General features: G+C 41.4%; 2 protein-coding genes across 6 annotated transcripts; one reads left to right on the plus strand and one right to left on the minus strand.

The window, feature by feature from the left end:
• Positions 1-603: 603 nt before the first annotated feature.
• Positions 604-3,414, minus strand: DPH3 (diphthamide biosynthesis 3). Its single transcript, XM_003207162.4, has 3 exons — positions 3,262-3,414; positions 3,100-3,174; positions 604-2,157 (listed from the first exon to the last, which is right to left on the minus strand). Exons 1-3 carry the CDS (start codon positions 3,367-3,369, stop codon positions 2,092-2,094), a joined length of 249 nt encoding a protein of 82 aa, XP_003207210.1. The 5' UTR covers positions 3,370-3,414; the 3' UTR covers positions 604-2,091.
• Positions 3,415-3,453: 39 nt separating this feature from the next.
• Positions 3,454-22,703, plus strand: OXNAD1 (oxidoreductase NAD binding domain containing 1). Of its 5 annotated transcripts, none has more exons than XM_019616499.2 (9): positions 3,454-3,472; positions 3,781-3,861; positions 8,258-8,420; positions 8,686-8,749; positions 12,210-12,316; positions 16,393-16,534; positions 18,974-19,216; positions 21,614-21,722; positions 22,355-22,703. In XM_019616499.2, exons 3-9 carry the CDS (start codon positions 8,290-8,292, stop codon positions 22,507-22,509), a joined length of 951 nt encoding a protein of 316 aa, XP_019472044.1. In that variant the 5' UTR covers positions 3,454-3,472; positions 3,781-3,861; positions 8,258-8,289; the 3' UTR covers positions 22,510-22,703. The 5 variants fall into 5 exon arrangements, with proteins under 5 accessions (XP_019472044.1, XP_010711121.1, XP_019472043.1 ...); XM_010712819.3 differs by having other exon boundaries at positions 3,472-3,589; XM_019616498.2 differs by lacking the exon at positions 3,454-3,472 and adding an exon at positions 3,479-3,628.
• The last annotated feature ends 2,466 nt before the right edge of the window (positions 22,704-25,169 follow it).

Raw genomic sequence — 25,169 nt, forward strand, 5'->3', positions numbered from 1 at the left:
ACACACCCTTTCCTAACAAAATCAGCCACATTTTACTATTTTGTTATGCTACTAAAAAGCTCTGAAGAAGGAAATAAAATGAAAACCTCAATAAAGCCTGGATACTACATAAAATAACAGTAATGCATACAGACACGGCATCATACAACTTGTGCATAATATGCTCATCACAAAAACTTAAGCACTGACAGTCCTGAATTGATGTAATAATTTTCCTATAATTATTGTTCAAAAAGCTCTTATCTGTATTTTAGAACAATGGTGAACAATACAGAAGATTTCAGAACTTGTATTAGCACTCGCCAAATAAAATACAGCTGATACTTCTGAGTACACATTCCCCAGCAGTGTTCCTTTTTAAACTTAACTCTACACAGTTTTATCTGGAAGACTTCTGGAAAACAAACCCTGGTATTTATACAGCTGTAGTTTGAATGGGAGCTAAAATGGGGTTCCTGCATTTATTGATAGACTAAAAACCACTTATTTTCAGCCAGCCTGGAGAAACTTCAGTATTACAACCACAGCAGCTACTCAACACCTTCAGAAATCATTGTGACTGGTGCACAAGCAGAATAAGCAATGGCCCATTATAAACACTGGTGCAGTTTTAAACATCTTTATTTAAGCATAAGTCAAAATAAATATATTTAGCTAACCAAATTACCACAGCATTTTCTGCAGCACGGACATTTAAGTGACAGGAGTGCCACCTGGTGGTTCAGCACAAAAACAATTCGGGTTGCGCATATTGCCTTCAAAACTTCCAGCTGAAGAGGGTCAGCGTCTGCCTTTTGTGTTAAAAAGCAATTAGAAGGTTCATTTCCAACATTCACAGAATGTTGTACGTACAAAAATACTTAAATCCAAGACATCAGTGAGACTTGCTTATCTCTTGTGCCTGGAGCGAAATCATGACATAAATGCTGCACAAATACTTTTCCCAAAGCTTCACAGATGTCACAACCTACTAAAACATACAAATTATCACCATTTTAAATAAATACTTAAGTGCAGTGGCCTGTAATTCAAGAAGTAGTCTTGGAACCATGGTTCTTTGGAGCATATTCTTGCAACTTTCTTCTGTCCTAAAAACATTTCTTTTTATTTTTTAATAAAGTGATCTGTGTGCATCTCTTATCCAGGAAATGACAGAACCCAACAAAACAAAACTTAAATATTCAGAAAATGTGGTATTACAAACAGAACAGACAACCACAGCCTATTTTATGTTTGCTGCAAGAGTCAAACCACAGCGTGAGTGAGAAAATACGGGTAAATAAGAATCCACTTTGAATTCAAGTTCATTCACACATTACTAACTGTACAGGGGTAAAAAAAAACGTCGTTTCCTTCTGTTTAATTTCACACAATGCACACAAATTGCATAAATCATTATGTCAGATACCCATTTGATACAGCTGCCAAAGCTGTCTCTGCCGCAACTCACATGTTGCACTCACAAGTTACGAATACAACTGCACTTTCCTTACACTCACAGAGTAAAAACAATTTACCAGCAGCACTGGTTCTGGACCTCATCATTTTCCCCAAACTCGGTATACACTGGGACTGTGAGGGCACAAAACCAAGCAGATAGATAGCAAGTTGCATCAAAACTTCAATTCTGTACGGCACCATACAGAACCATGGAGGCCTACTGATTTCTAAATTCATCTCTCAGCATTTCAGCTCTGCCATTTCATGCTGGTATACACACACACTAAATATACAGAACTTCTCTGCATAGTCTAAGAAATCACTGCTAGGTAACTGTTCTAATTTCAGTGTAAAACAACTCTGTACACATCTTCTGCATACTGATTTGAAGTCAATTAGGATCATAGTGCTGGTCTTCTAGAGTATGTATCCCAACTAATACTAATAAAATGCTTAACCCTATTGAAAAAAACAAAACAAAACTTATGTTAATGTCCCAGAAAATTCTTTTACAAGTTATTAAGACAGACAATTATTGCACGTGTTTCCCACAGCAGCAAGAACTTCCAGGCGGAGCAACAAGTATCTTCCCAAAATTGTCATTCCCATAATTTCCTTATGTTAAAGCAGCAACAGTTCATGATGGATTCATCAGCACTTTACCAGTTCCTTGTTTGTCAAAGGTTCTGCAATGACTTCATCACGCATGAACTGTTCCTAGAGACAGCAAGTAGAGTTTTAGTTTGTTGTTGGTTTTTTTTCTTGGATCTCCTCTTCCTCAGAAAAGCATCGAATAACCATTTTGTTTTCTAGTCTGGGTATAACGGGCACAAAATTTTCTCCCCAAAGATCAAAGAATGGCTTCAGTTGGAAAGGACCTTAAAAGCCCTCCTAGTTCCAACCCTTTGCCTTGGGCAGGGTTGCCAACCACCAGATCAGGATTCCCAGGACCCCACCCAACCAGGCCACACCACCTTCACAGATGGGGCATCCACAGCTTCTCTGGGCACCCTGTGCCACTGCCTCACCACCCCATGAATAACAAATTTCTTCTTGACATCTAACTCTCTTTTATTTTAAAGCCATTCCCCCTCATCCTATCACTATCAGACTGTAAACAGGAAGATTTTTATTTTTATTTTTAAATAAGGTTCTTTTAGGTACTTGATGACCACAATAAGGCCTCCCCACAGCCTTCTCTTCTCCAGGCCAAGCAGGCCCAGCTCCCTCAGCCCGCCATCATAGTGAGGTGCTCCAGCCTTCTGACCATCCTCAAGGCCCTCCTCCGGACCCACTCCAACAGCTCCACGTCCTATGCATGCTGGGAGCCCCAGGCCTGGATGGAGTACTGCAGATGGAAGCTGCAGCATGCCTCGTAATTAACAAAAGCTATTTGGCCAGGTGACCACTGCTGGAGTCACGGAAGCTGTTTTGCCCACATTTCATCCCACAGTGACCCAAAGCCAGAGCGTTCTAAAACTCAGGCACAACAGGAGATGCGGGGGACCAGAAAAACAATCGGGATAGGAGACGGCGCCACGAAAGGAAAGGCCACCGGCTGCCTACCAGCCACATCTCGTTTTTACGAGAGGCTTTTAGAAGCTACCATCGCACCTTTCTCAGGAAACGACAAGCCCAACCTCGGCCCCCCGCACCCACCTGGTCATAGATGACGCGCAGGATGAGGGAGCAGCTGGGGCAGGTGGCCACGTCCTCTCCGTTCTCCAGGTCCTCCTGCAACAGCCCGCGAGACACGGTCACGCACCGGCCCGCACACCCGAGGCCTAACGCCGCCTCCCCTTCATCGCCCCCCACCGTTACCCGCGTGATGAGGAAGCGGTCCCCGCAGGGACACGGGTAGCTGTACGTTTCCGTCTCTTCATCGTACTCGAAGTCTTCGATCTCCACCTCATCGTGGAACACCGCCATGGCGCCGCCGCACGGCGGGGATCGCGCCGGAGAGGCGGGGAGCCGCGCGCGCGCCCCGCCTGCCACGTGACAGAGGCGCTTTCCGTCACGTGACGCGGTGCCGGTAGGGGTTGCGGCGTGGGGGAAGCGGGCGCTGCGCCCTCCGGCCGATTGCCCGCGTGCGATCCCGGCCTGCTGAGGAGACGGGACCGCGTGGTTCTCGTGCGCTCCTTCGCTCTGGGTCGGAGGGAAAGCGCTTCGTGCTGACGATCTTTGGGGTGTGGGTGTGGGTGTGGAGTGCCTCTCACCTAGTTTGTAGAAAAGGGCTCTGTGCCGCTCTGTTAAGCGTCCCCGCTTCCCCCTCGTTCCGTTCTGTAGCAGTTCGCTCTCCAGTGCAGCGCGGGTTCGCTAAAAGTCCGTCTCTCCCTTCAGATGCACGGGTAGGACTGAGGAACGAAGAGGCCGCGGCGGTAGATGTCACGGTGCATTAACGCGGGGCTTCTGGCTCTCGGGGTAAGGAGAAGGAGCTCCTCTGGAAGGGAGAGAAGCAAAAGAAGCGCGCATTTCTCTGCAGAGCGATGGAAGAAAGGGAGGGTTTGGGGTGGATGTCGGAGAGGGTGTTTCTGTAAGGTTGGGTAAGAAGAGGATAGGAAATAAAAGAACGTCCCATCAGAAGGGGAGCCTGAAGTGCTTGCGCTCAGAGGACGGGAGTGCAGGGAGCTGGGAGAGCAGGGAGGGTGGGCAGATAGCAGGTGGGGAAGAGGCTGTTCCCATTGGAAAGCCGTGACTCAGAGCTGTGTGTGGCAGTGCGGAACCTGGGCTCGTTAAAGAGATTCTGGAATGCGTTAGTTGTAGCGTACCGATTTCAGGATTGGAAAGTGATTGATGATGCTGTAATCCAGGCCCAGCAGGTGCCCGCACTGGGAGCACCGCTGTGCAGGAATGAATGATTCAGGGCAGTGTTGCTTTCCTTTAATGTGTAGGATGGCATGTATTTGTTTCTTGACGTGACAGCCATCAAACTGGGGTTACCTTTAAAGGACTGTCAACCTGAGGAGCACAATTAAGTTAAACCAAGTACATAAAATAGTCAGGTATCTTTGTATTAGATTTCAAAGTTGGGCTGTGTTATTTACCAGCAGATGTCACTATGGTTGGTAGCAATTAATTACAGAAAGGGTTTTGAAGCATGCAAAATGCTTTAAAAAAGAAAAAATCTTTGTTGTCAGTGCTTGGCTTCTGAAGTGAAGCACTGTACTTTATGTAATTCATTTTGTTGTTGTGATGGTTTAGTTAAAGTCACAGCTATTAGAACAAGCTGCTTACGTAAAACCATCCCCTTCCACACTTTTTTTTTCTTTTTTTACTTTTAATTGGTTTTGACTTGGAAGTGTAAACCAGGAGATATAGGTGGATATAACCAAGATACATTACGTGAAAGACTCTGGATTATGAAGTGTTCTGATAAATCTGAGTAACTGAATGATTTTTGACGGTGCAGGCTTTTCAGACTGACTGTACTGATGTTGATGAATGTGATTGCTTCATTACATTTTCTTCATTACAGTCTGTCTTGCTAACATACTTCAAGAACTGTAATAATGTTATCGTGCCTTCTATACATTCACATGAAGGAAATACTACGGTATTTTGTTTAAATAGAGAATAGTCTTTATGTGCTGTTGCAAAAATTTTTTGAAGTAATTTTGCCCACCATTAGCAGAAGAGTTGTGAATAATTCCATTTTGAAAAGTTGCAAGCTGCTGTGTAATTAAATGCTAAAAAGCTATTACAAATTATGCACAGGAAACATTTCTTATGCTTGAAAGTGGGCATTTTCAGTACTTACAGTAAATGTATTCAATTTCTGAACAGCCTAATTTATAAAAGCTTTGCTTCCCATTTATAAAGATTACAAACAGAACAAATCATTGAGTGACCAGCCAGTGCAGCTGTTGTGAAAGCCTCGAGAGTATAGACCTGATTAGTGAAGCAAGCTGGATCACTGCCATTTGAAAGGGTTCAAAATGAAAAACAAAAACAATTTGAAAATAAATGATGTGCTTTAAGAGACTGCAGTAAAAGGGATTTAAATGAAAGTAAATGATTAAGACTGCTTTGTAGAAGCAAGGGACTGCTTTTTAGAACTCATATGATAGTGTGAGATAGGTGAGGATAGTGTGATAGACAATTATGCTGATCCATTATAGGAAAAACAAAGGCAGATTTACAAGCAGTAAGAAACCTTTTGGCTTACTATAAACATTTTCCCAAATTTGATAAATTAAGAATACTTTTGGCTTGCTTTGAAAATTGTTGGTAGGTTGCTCTGAAAGTAATGCCTCCCTTTATGTGCGTTTGTGGATAACACCAAGATGCGTGGTGTGGTTGACATGCCTGAGGGATGGGATGTCACCCAGAGAGTCTTAGACAGGCTTAAGCAGCGGGCCCAGACAAATCTCATGAGTTTCAATAAATCCAAGTGCACCTGGGTCATGGTGACCCCTACGATCAGTACAAGCTGGGGGATGTAAGGGTAGAGTAGAGTCCTGCCAAAAAGGACCCAGTGGTATTGGTGGATGGTAAGCTGGACGTGAGCCAGCAGTGTGCCCTCGCAGCTCAGAAAGTCAACCATATCCTGGGCTGCATCAAAAGCAGCATGATCAGCAGGGCGAGGGAGGTGATCCTGCCCCTCTGCTCTGCGTTGGTGAGGCCTCACCTGGAGTACTGTGTCCAAATGTGGAGTCCTCAGTACAGAAGAGATGTGGACTTGTTGGAGCCTGTCCAGAGGGACCTCAAAAATGATCCATGAACACCTCTCCTATGAGGACAGACTGATAGAGCTGGTGTTGTTCAGCCTGGAGAAGAGAAGACTGGGGAAATTTGAGAGCAGCCTTTCAGTATCTGAAGGGGACAATAAGAAGTAGACAGACTCTTTAGCAGGGTCTGTTATGATAGGATAAGGGGAAATTGTTTCAAAATAAAGGAGAGGAGATTGGTTGGATATAAGGAAGAAATTTTTTACAATAAGGGTGGTGGAGCACTGAAACAGGTGCCCAGAGAGGTGTTAGAAGTCCCATCTGTGGGGACATTCAAGGTCAGGATGGGTGGAGCTCTGAGAAACCTCATCTAGCTGTAGGTGTTGCTGTTCATGGCAGGGGAATGAGTCTGGATTTAATCATGAATCACCAATGTTGGAAAAGACCTCCAAGATCACAGTCCAACTGTCCACCAACCACCAATATTTCCCCACTAAACCATGTCCCTTAGTACATCTAAATACTTACTAAACACCTCCAGAAATCCACATCCCTGGGCAGCATGTTGCAGTGCCTAATCACTCAAAGAATTTTTTCCTAATGTCCAACCTGAATCTCCTCTGGTGCAACTTGAGGCCATTCCCTCTACTCCTTGTCAATAGTTACGTGGGAGGAGAAGCTGATCCCTACATCACCACAACCTCTTTTCATGCGGTTGTAGGGAGTGATGAGGTCTCCCCTGAGCCTCAGCCAGACTGAACAATCCCGGTTCCCTTAGCCACTCTCCGTAAGACTTGTGCTCCAGACCCCTCACAGCTTTCCTGCCCTTCTCTGAACACGCTCCAGGGCCTCCCTGTCTCTCTGGTAGTGAGGGGCCCAAAACTGAACACAGTACTTGAGATGTGGCCTGATCAGTGCTGAGTACAAGGGATGATCACCTCCCTGTTCCTGCTGGCAACTACTTCTGATCCAAGCCAGGATGCCATTGGCCTTCTCTGCCACATGGGCACACTGCTGGCTCACATTCAGCCGAGCATCAGCCAGCAGCTCCAGGTCTGTTTCTGCCACGTAGTCTTTCAGCTGCTCTGCTCCAAGCCTGTAGTGTTGCCTGAAGTTGTTGTGGCCAAACTGCTGGACCTGGTGCTTGGTGTTGTTGAACTCCATCCCACTGGCCTCAGCCTGTGCAGATCCCGCTATAAGGGTTTCCTATCCCCAGGCAGATCGACGCTTCCTCCCAACTTGATGTCATCTGCAAATTTACTGAGGGTGCACTCAATACTCTTGTCCAGGTCATCACTAAAGATATTAAACAGGATAGGCCCCAGTACCAATCCCCAGGGAATACTGTGCGTGACTGGTTGCCAGCTGGATTTAACTCCATTCACCAGCATTCTCTGCCTGGCCCTCTAGTCACTTTACCCAGCAAAGAGTGTACCTGTCCAAGCCACAGGCTGCCAGCTTCTCCAGGAGAATACTGCATGAAAAGCTTTACTGAAATCTGAGTAGCCTTTCCCTCATCCACCAGGTGGATCACTTGATCATAGAAGGTCAGGTTGGTCAGGTAGGACCTGCCTTTTATGACCCCATGTTGTCTGGGGATCCCCCAGTTGTCTCACACGTGCCATGTGATCTCCCTCGAGGTTTGTTCCATAACCTTCCCTGGCACCGAGGTCAGGCTGACAGGCCTGTAGTTGCCCAGATCCTCCTTACAATCCTTCTTGTAGATGGGAGTCATGCTGGCAAGCATCCAATCCTCTGGGACCTCCAGTTGACCGGGAACACTGATAGATGGTGGAAAGCAGCTTGGCAGTCACCTTCACCAGCTCCCTCAGCACCCTTGGGTGAATCCCATCTGGATCCAGGGACTTGTGACAGCCCAACTCAAACAATTCTGTGATTCCATGCAAATGATAACAGATACAAAGAGCACAATACACTATTTGATAGAGCTAAGTATCCTAGTTTTGCTGATGGTACATTCTGTCACAATCATCCAAGCTATCAGTAAGGTTAATGAACAATACCAGCCTCAGTATCAAGCTCAGGGTAGTCTTGGTTACTAGCCAGCAGTCTTGTTGACTTGTATATAAGAACAAGCCATGTCAAACAGTGGGTATTTTATTTAATAAATATTAATGTGGGTTTTTCAGGAGCTGGTGATTGTAAAGACAGCCTGCTTATCATGGCTTGTGTTACCACTTCCATGGGCTTTACTATTCCTCACCTACTGAGAAGTGCCTGCAGACTTTGTCCTGCTCATTCTGCGCTGGTGGTGTTGAGGCACTCTGCTTCTTGTTACTGTACAGTGAATGGGTAAGTTATCCATCTACAAACACTTCTGTTTTTTGAAGAGAATGTCATGATAACACTCTGAAATAACAAGTGACAAATTATTACATACCTGTGAATACTTTGTAATCTCCCATTTATATTGCTGCATATAATTCTGATTCAGAACTATGTCACCTGGAATGTCTGCTGGATTACGCTGACAAATTATTGGATTAACAGAAATTCATATCAGTAAGACACAGTAGTACAGCTGTCAAAATGACAGTTTGTTTGCTTCTTGTTGCAGCACAACACAATCAAAAAGGAAAATGGACCACCTTGAGAGAACAGCAAATAATTTTCGCCAGGAGGTTAGTGTTCTGTTCTTTAGGATGTTACTAAGTTTTCTTTTTTGGTGAAGAAATTGGATAATTATATTTGATTCATAGGCTTCAGTTTCTATTCACATGGAATCTCTTTTGCTTTTTTCCCCGTCATTTTTTGTATTTGATACTATTGTAAAAGTGGTGGATTTTGTGGTCAATAGAGGGAAAGTAGTGAGGTATAAAAATTATGATTCTGTTTACTTCAAATTAGACAAAAAAATTGAATAGAATTCTGGTCATGTGGACTTTGATAGGCAAATAGGAGGCTTTTTCAGAGAATTAGGGAACTTTTTTGTTGATAAGCCCCGTCTTTAATTCCCAGAACTTTGGGCCTAGTTTTTCTTCAATCTTTACATAGCTTTTCTCAGTGTTAAGAAGTTGATGATGACAGGTCAGTCCTGCCTTTGCCACAGAGCAGGACGAACAGTATGTGCCTCACACTACGCAGCATTAATGATTGTGTATATTATCATATATATATATATAGAAGAGATTTAGCACCCATGCCATAGGCTGTGGGTGGCAGACAAATATAGTATCATTGTACCTGTTAGCAAAGCTACTTTGGAAACCATTTGTTTCAGAGCTGTGCTTCAGCAGCTCATGTCCAGCATTAGCACTTCCTTGGGTAGGGGCCAGCAGCCTTTCACGTAGGTCTGTTGCTAAATTAACTCAGTACATGGACAGAGTGACTGTAGCAACAAGTGTAGATGCCCATTTTTGCTTCTGACGTGGACAAAAGTCTTGCAGTTTTGCAACCATGTTTTCATCTTTGATACTTCTGACAGCTTGACTTGCTTACTTTTTCTGCCCAGAACAGATGTGGGGCAGCTTGAAAATAAAGTGTTGAGAGCTCTGAGCTGGTACAAACAGCTGCATAAGGTCTGAGGTCCGAAGGAAGCTGTATGAGTAAGGTGGAAGAACTGGGCTCAGTGGATGTCAGCGGGAAGTTCTTCATAGAGTGGTGAGGTGCTGGAACAGACTGCCCAGAGAAGCTGTGGATGTGGTATTCAGGCCCAGTTTGGATGGAGCCCTGGGCTAGCACCAGATCTGGAGGTTGGAGTCTCTGCCTGTGGCAGGGGGGTTGGAACTTGATGATCTTTGGGATCCCTTCCAACCCAAGCTGTTCTATGATTCAGTTCTGTGAGAAATTCTCCACATGTCAGAGTGTTGTTTCTTTATTTAAAAGCTTGATTTATTCTTTGTTACTTTTTCCCCAACCGCTTTAAAATCAATTTATTTTAAATCCTCTGCTTGGTTTTAAATTCCATGTAATCAGCAGTTGGCTTCTCCTAGTCTATACTGCCTTATTTGGCCTTTAGAAAGATGAAAGAATCATAGGTCTGTGTTGCATTAGTGTGCATGCCAAACTTTATCTCCTGTTGAAGACTGGTAACATGAAGGACAAGAACAAAAACAAGTGCCTGATGCTTTGAAATAAAATGGCAAGGTCCCAAATAGTGTCCTCCTGTCTCACTGCAGTTTTGCTGTGTTTTGGCCATCACACTTCTGATGTTCCAAAAAATACTGTCTGAAGGTCTTTGATCACCCTGACAAATTTAACTTTTGTAGTATACTAATCAAGGATTACATTTCCAGTGCTCTCTCAGATGAATTGGCCAAACAACAAATTGGGGAGTGCTCAGAAGAGTAAAGAAGGGAAGGAAGAAGATCCAAGCTTAATGTCAATTTCCTGCACTTAAAGTTTCTCAATTGAAACAACCATTTAAGTAATTAATCTGACATTTGTCTTGTTAACAGAGAAAGACTGCTTTTCCCTTTTAATAGTATCTGCTAAAGTGGAGAGGAAATGTTTGCTATGTTATTTTAAATTGGCAAACGTCCTGCTGTTTTGTGGGACAGTAGATGTGTTCAGATGCTGCTTTATGAAGAAATTAATTTCCTGCCATGTGTTTTAAATTAGAGCATAGCTTAAGTTGTTTTTTTTTTTTTTAATCTATTTGATCTTACACAAATGAAAAGTGGTGAAGTTGTGGCGAGTTACTCATATTTCCTAATGTAGTAAGCGGCATTTGCATTCTTAAGAATGCGTATACTGGCCTGTTTAGAAAATATATACAGCATTACTTTATTTGTAGAAGTAGAAATATAATAATTATCATCCCCTCTCCATCTCTCATCATCAGGCATTTTTATCTTAGCATCTATGTTGTACTGACAGGCATCAAAGTGTTTAAATTGCATGTAATAAAGTGGGAAACTCCTCCCCATGTGATCCTGTAGACGGATGTGCATGCAGAATGCATGGCATTCTGGGGTGCATTAAGAAGAGCGTGTCCAGCAGGTCGAGGGAGGTGATCCTCCCCCTCTACTTTGCCCTGGTAAGGCCTCATCTGGAGTACTGTGTGCAGTTCTGGGCTCCCCAGTACAAAAAAGACAGGGATCTCTTGGAAAGAGCCCAGCGGAGGGCCACAAAGATGGTGAAGGGCCTGGAGCATCTCCCCTATGAAGAAAGGCTAAGTGAACTGGGTCTGTTTAGCCTTGAGAAAAGAAGACTGAGAGGGGACCTGATCCAGGTTTATAAATATCTGAGGTGTGGCGGCCATAGCGGTGAGGCCAGTCTCTTTTCAGTGGTACGTGGAGACAGGACGAGGGGAAACAGACATAAGCTGCAGCACAGGAAGTTTCGCACGAATGTGCGTAAGAACTTTTTCATGGTGAGGGTGACGGAGCACTGGAACAGGCTGCCCAGGGAGGTTGTGGAGTCTCCTTCTCTGGAGATATTCAAGTCTCGCCTGGACACCTACCTGTGCGACCTGGTGTAGGGAACCTGCTTTGGCAGGGGGGTTGGTCTCGATGATCTCTAGAGGTCCCTTCCAACCCCTACAATTCTGTGATTCTGTGTAGCTAGATTTGCTTTTTATTTCCTTCCCGCTTTCCTCCCATCCTTCCTTCCTTCCTTCCTTCCTTCCTCCTATCCTTCCACTACAGTTTTCCCATCCCCTCCCATCTGGTTGCCAAACAAAACTCTTATGTTAACTAGAAATGAATGCTTGTGTCACAGTTTCCTGTGTTCAGAGATCATATATATGGTCAGATGGGTGTGTGTGTAAATCAGTAACACAAGGCATTCAATTACGTGAAACTAGATACAAATCCAGAGTTCCCTCAGTGACTTCAGTAATAGCTGAGCTTTTGCACCTTTCCTTTGTCAATTTTCACATCAGAGATTTGCTACTGTTGGTGGGAAGATAAAGGAGTGTTTGCTTTGTGCAAAGATGGTGGTCTGTAAGTACAAAACCATTTCTACAATCACTAACTGGATCCATTCTTGTTTCTCTACCACAGTGAAAAAATGTTGGTGCTTTAGGTAGTGAAATGGTGCAGGTATTGTGAAGTGCCAGGTATCTCACTTACAGATTCTAGAGTACTTTTGCTGCAAATACTGTTCACATCATGCGGGTATTTATTTTTCTTTTGTTAGGTAATTTCACAAGCCAAAGTGTGTGGAATCATCAATGAATCAGAGACAGTTAAGAGACTACGTTTGGCCATCAGAAATAAAGATTTTACTTTCAAAGCGGGACAGTGGTAAGACCTTATGATATATAAAGGAAAAATCACTAGCCAAAGTGCACTGTAATAAATTGTTAATGGCTTCTGATAATTGGGTACTGAAAAATGGTAGTCATTTATATAATAGGATGTTGTTATAGGACAAGGGGAAATGGCTTCAAACTAAAAGAGGGCAGATTTAGATTGGATGTGAGGAAGAAGTTTTTTGCAGTGAGGGTGGTGAGGCACTGGAACAGGTTGCCCAGAAAGGTGGTGGAAGCCCTCTGTCCCTGAAGACATGCAAGGCCAGGCTGGACAGAGCTCTGAGCACCCAATCGAGCTGTAGGCGTCCCTGTTCATGGCAGTGGACTTGGACTAGATGACCTCTAAGGGCACCTTCCAACTCAGACAGTTCTATAACTAAGATGTTTTATTATTCATGGCTCAGAGGAGGTGCTGTTATATGGCTAACTATTATTAAATATTCTAATACTTATTTCTAAAGAGCAGAAGTATTTTTCTTTGGTTTCTATGTCTTACAAGACTTCTTCAATAGTATTTTAGGATAGAATACAATAGAATATTTCAGTTGGAAGGGGCCTATAAAGATCATCAAGTCCAACCGCCTTTGAAGTACAGTGCACTTTATTGTGCAAGTCCTCTACAGTTTTTATTTACCAGTTGTTGTTTTTCCTTTTACAGTAGGGCAGGGACTACTGCTGATGAAGTTATTAGTATTTTCAGTTTAATTTTGTACTTAAAGCAGAATTGCCTGTTGTTTTTTTTTTTCTCCTTGGAAGTTTCCACTCTGAAAGAAAGGGCCTGGTAGGCAAGCTCAATATAGAAATACAATCTGCAAACTTGAAAATAAAGTCTAATTGCTGAGCCTCTGAAGTAATTAGCTAATTGTTTAAGCAAATGCACAGCTCTTCCCCCTCGTACCCCATAGGAACGCAGTGGATTTTCATGTTTGTCTTCTTAATAAGAAATGCTCCCACTCCATCACTTTTCCCCCCTCCCCCTCAAAGATTAATTAAAAAATATGAGTAGTTGCTTTTGCATTGATCATTTAAAAGATTCTTAAACTTTTTCTTGGCTTAGGCCATCTGAAAATGGTTTTACTGGAATCATACTATTGCTGCGAGGCTATTAACAGCATACATTACTCTTACTGTGTTAATATGCTGGCTTTTAAATATAGAAGCAGAACACAAGATGTTGATTGCAATAATTTGTGTTTGTGGAGTAATTTGCTGCAGTTTTTGCACATGTGCAGTGACTCATATTAAAATTCTTGCTTGCCCATACTCAGAAAGTTCATTTACCCTCCAAAAATGCTCTAGCAATTATCATACTGAAAGCTTTAATTATAATTACTCTTTTTCATTTTCTTTTTCTTCTAAAGTGTTCTAATGCTATTGTAAGGGATACAACTTTTCTATATTTGCAGCTATAAACTGTGGTCACATTTTCTGATGAGCGGTACAAAATACCAGGCCACAATTTCCTGAGTAGAAAAGGCTAATTTGTTAAAATTTGCTATAGCATATAGGATGTTACAGCCAAAGATTGTCACTAATATGCATGTGTTTATGTATGAAAGTGTTTTGTTTAGCCAGTTTTTCAGAATCAAAAGTGAATTTGTTTCACAGGCATGCTGGTAGATGTTGGCCTTTATCTGACTTTTGGCAATAAGGAAAACTTGTTGCTGTAATCTGTTTTAATTTCTTAAAACAAGCACTGAGGTATATGTATGTTATAAATAACTTACAAGTAGCTTTAAGGTTTTGTTTCTTATCTTCAGCAACTGCTGATAGTTATTCTTTTCTTAAATACTTGGCTTAGGTAGCCCTTAAAAGGAGGAAAATGAGAAGCAACCCTAACAACTTCACTGTTCCACCTCTTTTTGTGCCTTTTCTTCTTGTGAAGTTTTACAGTGTGTTTTTTCCTCTGCAGTTCTTTTTACTTAAGCTGTCACATATTGCATTTCATCTGAGGCCCTACCCTCCTCGCACACAGCTGAGACATGCCATCAGAAATACAAACTAGTCCACAAGTTACAGTATACTATGTTCTGAAATCTCTCATCATGATATCATTGGGAAAGAAGTGCTAACATAAGAAGTACACTAGGCATGAAGAATTTCACCCTTATATGTCAGGGAAAACATAACTTGAATGTGAAGTGGTGTTTTACAGCATAAATATGATTTCTTATTCTTTTCATTGATCTGGAGAGTAAGATAATTTTCCACCAGAGGGTGGTAAAGAGCTGCAGTAGCTTTTTGAGTCTTTGATACAGTTAACTGCTGCAGCCGAAGAATCATCCTTTCATGTCTTTGACTGTTAGAGATGCTGAGCTTTATTGTCAGAGGGGCTGTAGAAACTGAGGATAGCAAAAATACAAAGTGAAATGCCAGATTTTTTGGATCTGTTGGTCTTCTCAGGTGTCAGTTCACTGCAAGTGCGAGACAAACAATTGCAATTCCACAAGCCATCAAGTATATTTGCCTAGACACTTGTATCACCATGGCATTGTGCACTGCTCACTTCAAGAGAAAGAGAGGATAGTTTTCTTTGAAAAGTGAAGCTTTGTAGGAAGTGAGCAGGAAAGATTTTTTTTCTTCAAGCAGTAAGCCAGTCAAATTGCTGATCTCCTCTTTTTTTTTTTCTTTCTTTTCTTTTAATATGGTCTCCATGCAGAATACAGTCTTCGTGCTTAAAGAAAATATTTATGCAGTGGAGGTCAGCTACTTCATGTTACATCTCATTTAACTAATACTGAGCTGGCTTAACTACATTTGCATTGAGAAATCGTTACAAAGTACCTGGCATTGCTTACATGTGCAATTGTTCCTTAAGTGGAGCAGCACAGTTAATGTTAAACATTAGATTTATTTTGAAATACATCAATTTTGTTATCTGCTATAGAAAATTGATGCATTTAAGTGTTTTGGCAACACTGAGGAATTTAAGCGTTAGATTATATACTAACATCAAACTTTTCTTACTACTTGGAGTGGCGAAGCCTTACTTTCATGGAAGTACATTGCAGTTCATGCATAGTAATGACTTGCCTTTCATACTCTCCGATTGCTGGTGTTGCAGAAAGTTAGCCGTGTGTTCTAACTGCTCATTTCCAGAAACCAAGGAATGATTTTCTTTTGCTTAAAAGAAATTGTAGTAATTTATTCCCCTTTACTGCCAACTGGAAAAAGGCATCTGCCACCAGAGGGCAACGCAGTTCAATAAGTAAAGCAGTTCTACTTATTCTAGTAACTTTTCACATAAGGAATTTTACTCTTTTTCCTTCAGTTATTTCATCTTCCCAAGAAAAGAAAATGTTAATTCAAAAATATATTCCCCAAAGTTAGTTTTCCAACCTTTCTTTGTTTGAGAAAAAAAGGGAAATAACAAAGTGTAACACAATGGAAAGCACAGCAATGACAGCAGAGTAGTAAGACCCCAGGCTGCAGCAAGTGAGCACTTGCTCAAATGCAACAGCCACGGGCTCAGCGATAAAGGAAGGAAGCTGCTCACCTTTGGAAGGCCCCAGATAGGCAAGAATCTCTAGAGAGATGCCCTTGCCTCCACTGCCAACCCTTCAGTGAGGTCTGGAAAGAGGTGAAGCCTGGCTCCAGCCCTTCCGGTCACTCAGGTGCATTGCTTGCAGCTGAGCTCCCCTGGGTTGGCCCTGCCTTCCTACCAGGTGCTCAATCACTGATTGGAGCTGTGACTCAGCATTTCCGCTCCACAAAGGCACTGAAAAAAGTGGGATTTAAACCACTCTGTTAGGCCTTATGATGTTTTTTGCTGTGTTTTTACTAAGTAAATTGTTTACTCAAACACTTATAATTCTAATCTGCTGCAACATGTTGCACCTAATGCTAAAGGCAAAACAGATTAAAATCCTGACAGTACAGTAACGGTGATGATGTTTCTAGATGACTGTAAATCAACGATGTTACTCAAGATTAGGTCAATTTTTTGGAAAAGTTGTGTTCTGGAAGTGAAAATGTTTTTGTACAGAACATGTAACTGAAATAAAGCCAGGAGTTTTGTTTTAGTCACTGTATTCCATGTTTCAGTTTTTGTTTCTGACCAATTTTTAGGGTTGATTTCTTTATTCCTGGGGTATCTGTGATTGGGGGATTCTCAATGTGTTCAAGCCCCGGACTGTTGGAGCGAGAAGGAGTGTTAGAGCTTGCAGTGAAGTACACTGATCATCCTCCTGCTCGCTGGATTCACACTGAGGTAAATGAGATAAACTACTGATTGTGCATTTAGCACATTTTTTCATTTTTGGGGGGTAGTGGTGTTAGTCTACTTTTTGTATTGACTATGAAACTCCTCTTGACTTGTTCCATCATTTTAAATGTTAAAACCTTGAAATAGGATACTGATATGGTTACTTAGTTATTCTGATCTTTTGTCTCAATTTGTGTGTGCTGGGCTTAGTGATATGGCAGATCTCTAAGGGTTCTCATACCTTTGAAACTGAATGCAGTGAAATCCAGAATTTCTGTATTCTTTTAAGTTTCTGGTATTTTTGTAATATTGACAAAATCTAAGACTTGAGCTACATTAAAAGTAAGGTCTGACAATTTGTCCTCTTGCAATGTTTTGTTCATCTGGTTTGCAGACTTACTTAGTCAGAAGACTTATCCACTGCTGATCGTACTTCATCGATGATCTTTCCTGTCAACTTTTGTTCCTTCCACATCCTGTTCTATCATCTGTGCACTTACTGCTTCCTGTCTGGCATTCATGCGTGGCTGCAGGATTTAAATTGATAGACTCTTTCAGGTTTACAATAATTGACAATATCTGAAATGATGGTAATCTAGCACTTACCATGAGACCGTCCACAGTATTTCAGGGTGATATGGAGTTACCTGCACTGGGACTTAAACGTTTTTGAGATGTGCAGAAAGTGTAGCAGGCATGCCAGCAGAAACACACAATAACTTAAAATACAATGCCCTGTCTTTTCGTGATGCTCTTCAGAGAGAATGAGGGCCTAACTTCGTAATTCCCAGTCTAATGTCACATTCATTTTGCCACTGATGAATTTTCTGGTTGAATTTACAGGAACATCTTTAGTTATAAGCTGAGCTAGTTCAAACATGATGCTATAGAAAGACCTGTCAGGTGTGTATTGACTATTCAATCTAATCAAAAGTGCATCCTTTTACCTGAGAAAAGAATTAAAACCTGGCAACCTAGAATTGAAGCAGGTTGTTTGTATGGTGAAACAAAATCTCAAGTGTTTAAAGGTTGCCTATAAAGGAAGTTGGTATCTCAGAGTAAAAGATGCCATGGGAACAGTACAGATTTACTTAGTGTAACTTATTTTCAGAGGTATTCATATTTAATGTGTGGACTGTATGCTTCATTTATCTAAGGCATTTCAGATTAGACAAGAATGAGATTGTTTTGGTCTAAAACTGCTTATTTCCACTAAAGATACCATATCCTATGTCCTCCCTCTGCAGCATGAATCTGGAACACTTCTGGATTCATGCTTATTTTTAACAGTGAAATTTAGTGAGAAAGCCTGCACTTTACATTGAAAATGGAGAGAGAAATTAGTTTCAGGTTATAAATGCTGATTGCCTTGCACAACAGCCGAATGGTCATACTTCTATGCAAAAATGGGGAAAGACAAAAAACCTTGTTCTCAGAGGTTGTGCTTGCTACTTTAGGAGCCCCTTGATTCTGTTCAGTACCTGCTGAGGGCCTCTTTCCTTCTAGTACTGCACATGTTCAGGCCTTTGCTTACTATACAGTCAATGATGGAAATCCTTTTGTTTCAGTTACTGTTTTTCTTCTTTTTTTCTCCTCCTCCTTTTGTTTATCCACCCTGGATATGGTCTGAAATGAGCTGTGTTTTCTGCTCCTGTTGATTTTGTTAACTTCCAGTGATGTGGGAGAACTCACCCGACTCCTCTGTACTACATTTTCAGCCTCCAACAAGCAGTACTTGGTTACCAAGGATAGTGACCCAAATGTTTTACTTATTGTAGTTTAGTTTTCCATATGTCCTTCCCCCTCAAAAAAAACCCAAAAACCTCCAAACCCACCATGCTTTGGCAAGTTTCTCCTAAGAATCATTTTTTTTCTGTCCCAGGAGAGAGGGAGGTTTTCACTCTATTTTTCTTCTGCAATTCTCAAGCTGCAAATGCAGAAGTGGCTCTGCAAGAAATATTCATGTGGATACTTGCTTCACTTCAGGGTGGTTTCTTATTTTTTTGGAATGGGACAGAAAAATCTTGTCTGTGCAACTCATTCTGACTTCCACGTCCTCACAGCAGGGCCTTTTCTGACATGAGTCTGTTCTTGGGTAAAGTTGTGATCTTGCATGTTAACCTTGGAGTTTCACATCAAATACTGCTGTTGGAAAACATGAGTCATTCTTCTTTCTGCTTTTTTGGAGGTGGAAAGGGGGACGCACTGTCCTGCCTTATCAGAAGACTGAAACTTCTGAAAGTAGCAACAGATCTCTAGAGAACGCTGTAACAGATGACTTCAGATAACTGCATTTATTTTACAATCGCTTTGTTTTTCCTCATTGGTCAGTAAGAATAAAAACTCACAGTTCAGCAGATCTTGTGACTCTGTGATGCAAGAAGAAGATATTTCAGACTTGTTTTGAGTTTTGAAATTAAATATCTATCTTCTTTTCCATCATAGTGTACTCTTGACTCAGAAGTGGCTCTGCGAGTGGGAGGTGATTTCTTCTTTGATCCTCAGCCTGGTGACACCCCTGTAAAGCTAGTGCTGATAGCAGGGGGTGTTGGAATTAACCCCTTGTTTTCTATACTGCTGCATGTAGCAGATCTTCACGGATACCAAGAGAGTAAAGGAAACGGATACAAAATGGGAACAGTGAAGCTGTACTACAGTGCAAAAAATACAAATGAACTCTTATTTAAGGTAAACAATAACAAAAAAAAGAAACTCTAATATTCAGCAACCAGTACATGTATCATTTTGTTGCCAGGTCATAGAGAACCCCTTCTGTGTAAGATATTGTTCAGACAGGCAAAAGTTACTTTCTGCCTCAAATCCATCTGTGTTTCCTTATTTACTTACGCACAAATAATGTGCATATATCAAATTTCAGGTGTTGTTGGACATACCTGCTTGTATTGATTTCACTGTAGGCTGACTAGCCCTGCATGGCAGCATTTTCCTATAATCTCGTGAGAGCATCATGGTGTATCAGACATCATATACACTGTAATGTATTTTTCTGTATACTTAGTAGTAGTATATGTAATGCTGTTTACTGTAATAGGATAACCACATAACTTCAGTTCAGATTATGCTGAACTTAAAGACTAGTAAGAGCAATTATATCCAAAGGAAAAACTTTCCAAACTTGCACGGAAGCTTTGTTGGTAATATATTATTGGGCACTAGGGTATGAAGGAAGGAATTTATCAGCAGTTCTTACAAGTCACTTGAAACAGGACTTTGTAAGCATTTACTTACAAGTTTGAGATCAGTTATCACACATTCAGCCATTAAGGCTACTGATGATGTTTTAGGGTCACATTAGCACAGCTTCTGTGAAGAAGCATCCCTAACAATACAGGTTTCTCTGAAGAATTGGTAATTTTTAAGATCAAGGTGCAAGTTGATGATTATTCCAGAAACAGTATAAAGGATCCATTACTAGTTTTGTCCAGAGGATTAAGGAAACCAGGATTGCTGGGCTTTGTGTTGTTGGGAGACTGACACACAAATATCACTATGAGGAACTCCTAGGTTTTTCTGATGTTCTGGAGGACACATTCCCTGAAGCAGCAGTCTGCATACAGTGCTGTCCTTCAGCTTGTCAGCCTACTGTACTCAGCGTGGTACTCATTTGGCATGTGCTCTGGTTTCACAGGTATATGCACTGCTTTGAAAATCTTGTTCTCTGAAATAGGAGAAGCATGCAATCTTAAGATTACAAAGACTACCATATTAACTTGACTACTTCAAGATGCCATTTAGCTCATTTCATGTGGATAGAATGTTGTCCTTTATTGTGGCTAGGACAGTGGGATAGATGTTAGGTCTGTACTGCTCAGCCATTTGCTTTAGTTTGTACAGCAGCTTACTAGGCTGCAGAGATCCTGCTGAGCTGTTCACATTCTCCTTCGTCCTTCCTCCTGTCTGTAGCTCTAGGATACTAGAAGACATTACATGGTGGTTTATGTCCCATGAATCATACCTGCCACTTTCTGTCCTTGTCTCTGAGTCACAAAGAGGTAGGTTACAAGTAGGTGCTGAGAATGACTGCAGCATTATTTAAGCATGTTAAGGCCTGCCTTAAGCTGCTTTGGTACACTTTCCAGGTAGGTCTTGGGACATGGATTGTTTCAAAAGTGCTATGAAATTGTACGTGGTTCCACATGGAGGGGAAAAGAGTTTACAGTTCCATGTGGACCAGTAAAAGTGGGCTGACACTAGAGGTATTTACTAGTGGAACAGTGTACAGCAGTGCCTTATCTGCTGTTCTTCATTCCTCCTCTTCTTAGGGAGTCAGAAACAGGTCTGTCTATTGAATAAGATGTTTGACTTTTTTTTTTCTTTTTTTGCTAAGTAATCCATAGCAGTCTGTTCAATGCAGTAACTAGTCTGTAAGCAACACAGTGAAATGAACTAATGTACCTGTTCACAGAATAGAAATTATTTCCACAGTACCCATTCCAGCAGTGAAAACCCCAATTAGTACAGAATCCAAACAGTAAACAAGTCTTCATTTCAGAGTACCTATAGCATCTGACTGACAGGATTTTTTTTTGGTTGTTTTCTTTTGTTTTTAATTATGATTTGAACCGATGCCACTCGGTTTGTGGTGTTAATTATCACAGTTGTGAATTACACCATCGTTGGTTTTACTTGGAGAAGGAGGGAAAGGATCTGATATTCTTACAAGGTAAAAGAGCTGAACTCAAAAAGTTTGTAAGAAATGGTGAACATATATTGCATGTTTTCCAAATGGAAAACAAATATGGAAATGAAAAAGAACACAAATTTAATGGGAAAAAACAGGAGAGGACATACATAACTCATTCTTAGATCCAAATCTTACAAATTACAACCTATTGTAAAACAGAGGAAAGCACTAACAGAGCTAGTAGCACGTTCAGATTCCAGGTATAGAAATTCAGCTTACTTGTGCAGATCAGCCCTTTGAAGTCAAACCCACAGAGTACTCAGTGCTGAAATGCAAAAGTTGTGGTACTCACTCATGATCACTGGTGTTCTGGGACAGTATGCAAACATCTGCTTTGATTTAATGGCTTGTGGTATAAGAAAGTATGTTTAACATTACAGAAAAATATTCTTGGTTTGATGAGTGCACTTCCTGGAAAGATCACATGTCGTTTCCACGTTACCCAGCAGAATTCACCCATCTGTGAAGAACTTCAGCCCCACATCACAGGTACGCACAATGGCACTGTGCTCATTTCTAAAGTGCTATGTCTGATTACCTCCTTGAGGAGGAAGTTGAATACAATTAGTTTAGTGCACATTTACCTACGTTAGTATTTTTAAAGATTCAAAATGAGATGTGAGCTAAACATAAATAATTTCGGTATATTTATTATGCTTTGGAGAAAAGTTAAACTTCTGCAGTTTTTTTCCCTTCCACTGAAGTGCTTCTGCTAAACTTTATACTGGTATTTCCCACTGAAATCGTATTCCAGCAACTAGTATTTACTTTGTGCAAGACTGATGAAGGATGAGATGACTATTTGCAAGAGGCACTTCATCACATTTCCATTTCTGCTGTATTTGTCTTTGAGATAATTATCTGTTTTTTCGTCTGAATATGGGATTTTTAGTTGTATGTTAGCCATGTTCAGTGACTAATGCACTCCAACTGGAAGTAGGGCTCTAAATCCCCAGGAAAAACAAATTGTTCTGTAAGCCTCAAAACTTACCTGTTATCCTTAACTAGGCCTGACACTTTTAGGAAATGAGCACTTGCGATACCCCTAATTGCTCGCTCTTTCTGAAATTACATGAGTAAGTATTTCTGTTCTCATTTCCTACTTTTTTTTTTTTTGTCAGAGGGAAGAATATCTGAAAAGGATCTAGAAAAGCATGTATCTAAGGATACTCTGTGGTACATTTGTGGTCCACCTCCGATGATAGAATCTATTTCCCAACTGCTGTACAACTCCGGTGTTCATAGGAACTGTGTTTTCTTTGAGAAATGGTGGTAACGAACAGAAAATAAACTGATTTTGGTGTATTCCAATGAGATATAATGTACAGAAGATGGACTTGAATTACTTTGAAGATTTTATTTCATAGATTAAGCTGTCCTCAATCATGACAGTGTTTCTTTAATTTAACGGTAATACAACTATAACACAGTGCTGCTGCTTTTGAAAATAAAAGTGATTTTTATATTAAAGCCGTCAACTGTTCTGGTTTGTGGATGGTTTGCCTACTTCTGGGTAGCAGCATATTTTCTTTCATAGTGTTTGGAAAAAAAGGCTCTCAAACCACTCTCTTTGTAGCTGTGACTGTGCTTCGGAGTACAAAGCCAACATTTTATTGCCCCACTTTGAAGAAAAACTCATCATAGAAATGTTCAGAATAATTAGGAAGAAAGGCATGGTGAGAGAATTAGTTAAACATCAAAATAGTTCAGGTCCTCAAGTGGTAGATCCCAGTTTATACTTGATGACTTCAAAAAAGGAACACCTAAATTAATGAAAACATTTATTAATATTATTTTTAGATGTTAGATATGGCCTCTTCTTTATTGGTGGCTTTTTTCCTTGAGTTAGATGATGGTCCTCCAACAGGTAACATGGCAACTTTTCTCCCTTCAGCATCCCTCCACTTTGCTTTTAGATCGTGCTGAGCCTTGCCACTCCAAACCTTTCCTATCAGTCTCAGAGACTGTAAGATACATACCCTGTAGATTTCTGGTGCCACATCTGCATTCACCTTGCCTACAAACACAGTGAGACAAACTAGGCACCTCCTGGCCCCAGCTTTGAGTGCAGCATAAGAGGACCGGAACGCGTGGCAGTTGGTGCAGAAGTTGCAGATGAGTGGCTGAAATAGTCCTGGAGGTTTTCAGCACACTGAGTGTCAGAGGGGAAACTCTGCACTTCCTGCAGCTCAGAACAAACAGAACTTAAGGAAACAAGGCTCTATGTTCCATCCCAAAGAGATAAGTGCTGGATTATGGATCTTAAGGATTTGTCTCAGGCTTTCAGGGGAAGGCACCACACTGAGGGTCTGCCTGTAAGTCTTCATCTCCTGGCGATGGCAGCCCCGTACAGCGCGTCTGGTGCTTCAGTGTTGCAACTGCTTGTCCCCCATCAGTCACTGCAGGCCCAGAGGGAACGTCGCATCACATTCTCTCTGACTGAAATGAGGGGAAAGTGCCTGAATACCCTACTGCAAGGAACAGTTCCTTGTTCATTCATTCCAGAATGTAAATAGGACAGTGTGCTTGTCATGAACAATAAAACCATGGGGTTTTGTCTTCATGAAGATCGTGACTGTCAGGTCAGAGCTTGATGCTTGAAGGAAGCTGGGTTCTTTTCTTGGAAAAGTGCAATAAACTGGGCTATGGGTAAGTGTTGGTGCCCTAAAATAAAAACCAGACTGTGTTCCTCTGTGTTTTACAATGTAATGGTAAGAAAATTGTGGTAAGCCTTTGCATGTTGTTTTCCTTATGATTTTTAAACTACTAAGTGTCTTATAAAGTGGTTTGCCATTTATTTCCCTTAATGCACATGCTTTCTTTAGCACAAATTGCATCTCTTTCACAAACCGCTTCTCAGAGTTATACCAAAATATAGATGTAACAAAAGGCATTTCTAAACCCTTTGCTTCTGTAATCGTCTTCGTTCCCTCTAACCTCTTTCTGTCATCCCCTGTTACACTCAGACTGAGAGCTATGGGGTAGGATACATCTCTTTAACTACAGTTTCACCCTCTTGTACAGGGATATTACGAACTCCCCTGTCCACCCAAGCTCACCACAGCAGCAAAAGATGGAAAATTGAAAAATAAGTAAGTCACCCCACACCATTCACCTCATTGCTGTTAATGAGTTCTTTCTTACCTTGAGTGGTTATGCTGCCACAAGGCACAGAATACCTGAATTCCATAATGCAGAGTGGCTGTAAACATGAACTTCCCCTGACTGCACAGCCTTTTCTTGTTGATACACAAGAATACTTTGGAAGCATCTTCTTTCTAGAATTTAATGGTCTTGTAGTGAAACTTCAGTTTCACCTTCAAGTTTCTCCTTGGATCTCACTCCACTGTAACTGAAGGCAAAAAAAGCAGGAAAGTAAATTAACCTATATAAACATAGGCTGTACAAATAATTAACTGACTGTGATGCTGTTGAAGGAAGCAGAAACCAACCCCTGCTGCTCAGAAGCTGCTGAGCTGGAGAAACATTCTCTTCACACTGTCACAGCATAGTATTTAATTTTAGGAAATATTTATTCATCTTATATGCTTGCCACCAACTAAGGGAAGATGAAAAAATAGACCAGTATTTACTTATTTTCCTAGAAACACTGGCCTGTGAGTTACCTGTGCTACAGCCTCACTAGACTGAATGTTTTTCCTCCTCCTGTGATGTTTTATCAGTTTACTGTTTGCTCATCGGGTACAACGGATATGAAGTATTCCTATTGAATCTGCATTCATTAACCAGAAAATAATGACTATTCACTTATTACAGTGCTTTAGTTCGCAGAGTGCCTTTAGAGCAAATGAAAGAAAGCGCTTTGAGGGAAAAGCCTTTTCTGCAGCCCTCCAGCATTTGGTGAGGCAGTGGAGAGTGGCAGCCCCCACCCACAGCTCTGCAGGCCCCGTTCTGCTGAGTCCTGCGTCAGGACAG

The sequence above is a fragment of the Meleagris gallopavo genome, chromosome 6 (assembly GCF_000146605.3).
Source record: "Meleagris gallopavo isolate NT-WF06-2002-E0010 breed Aviagen turkey brand Nicholas breeding stock chromosome 6, Turkey_5.1, whole genome shotgun sequence".
Lineage (NCBI taxonomy): Eukaryota > Metazoa > Chordata > Aves > Galliformes > Phasianidae > Meleagris > Meleagris gallopavo.

What these genes read in the sequence shown, in the direction of transcription:
- DPH3 (XM_003207162.4), bottom strand. Translation starts at nt 3,369, where the DNA reads ATGGCGGTGTTCCACGATGAGGTGGAGATCGAAGACTTCGAGTACGAT. An exon ending in ACCGCTTCCTCATCACGCGG is followed by an intron (nt 3,175 to 3,261) that starts GTAACGGTGGGG and finishes GGGCTGTTGCAG; the next exon opens with GAGGACCTGGAGAACGGAGA. An exon ending in TGCGCGTCATCTATGACCAG is followed by an intron (nt 2,158 to 3,099) that starts GTGGGTGCGGGG and finishes TGCTGTCTCTAG; the next exon opens with GAACAGTTCATGCGTGATGA.
- OXNAD1 (XM_019616499.2), top strand. Translation starts at nt 8,290, where the DNA reads ATGGCTTGTGTTACCACTTCCATGGGCTTTACTATTCCTCACCTACTG. An exon ending in CAAATAATTTTCGCCAGGAG is followed by an intron (nt 8,750 to 12,209) that starts GTTAGTGTTCTG and finishes TTCTTTTGTTAG; the next exon opens with GTAATTTCACAAGCCAAAGT. An exon ending in ACTTCAGCCCCACATCACAG is followed by an intron (nt 21,723 to 22,354) that starts GTACGCACAATG and finishes TTTTTTTGTCAG; the next exon opens with AGGGAAGAATATCTGAAAAG.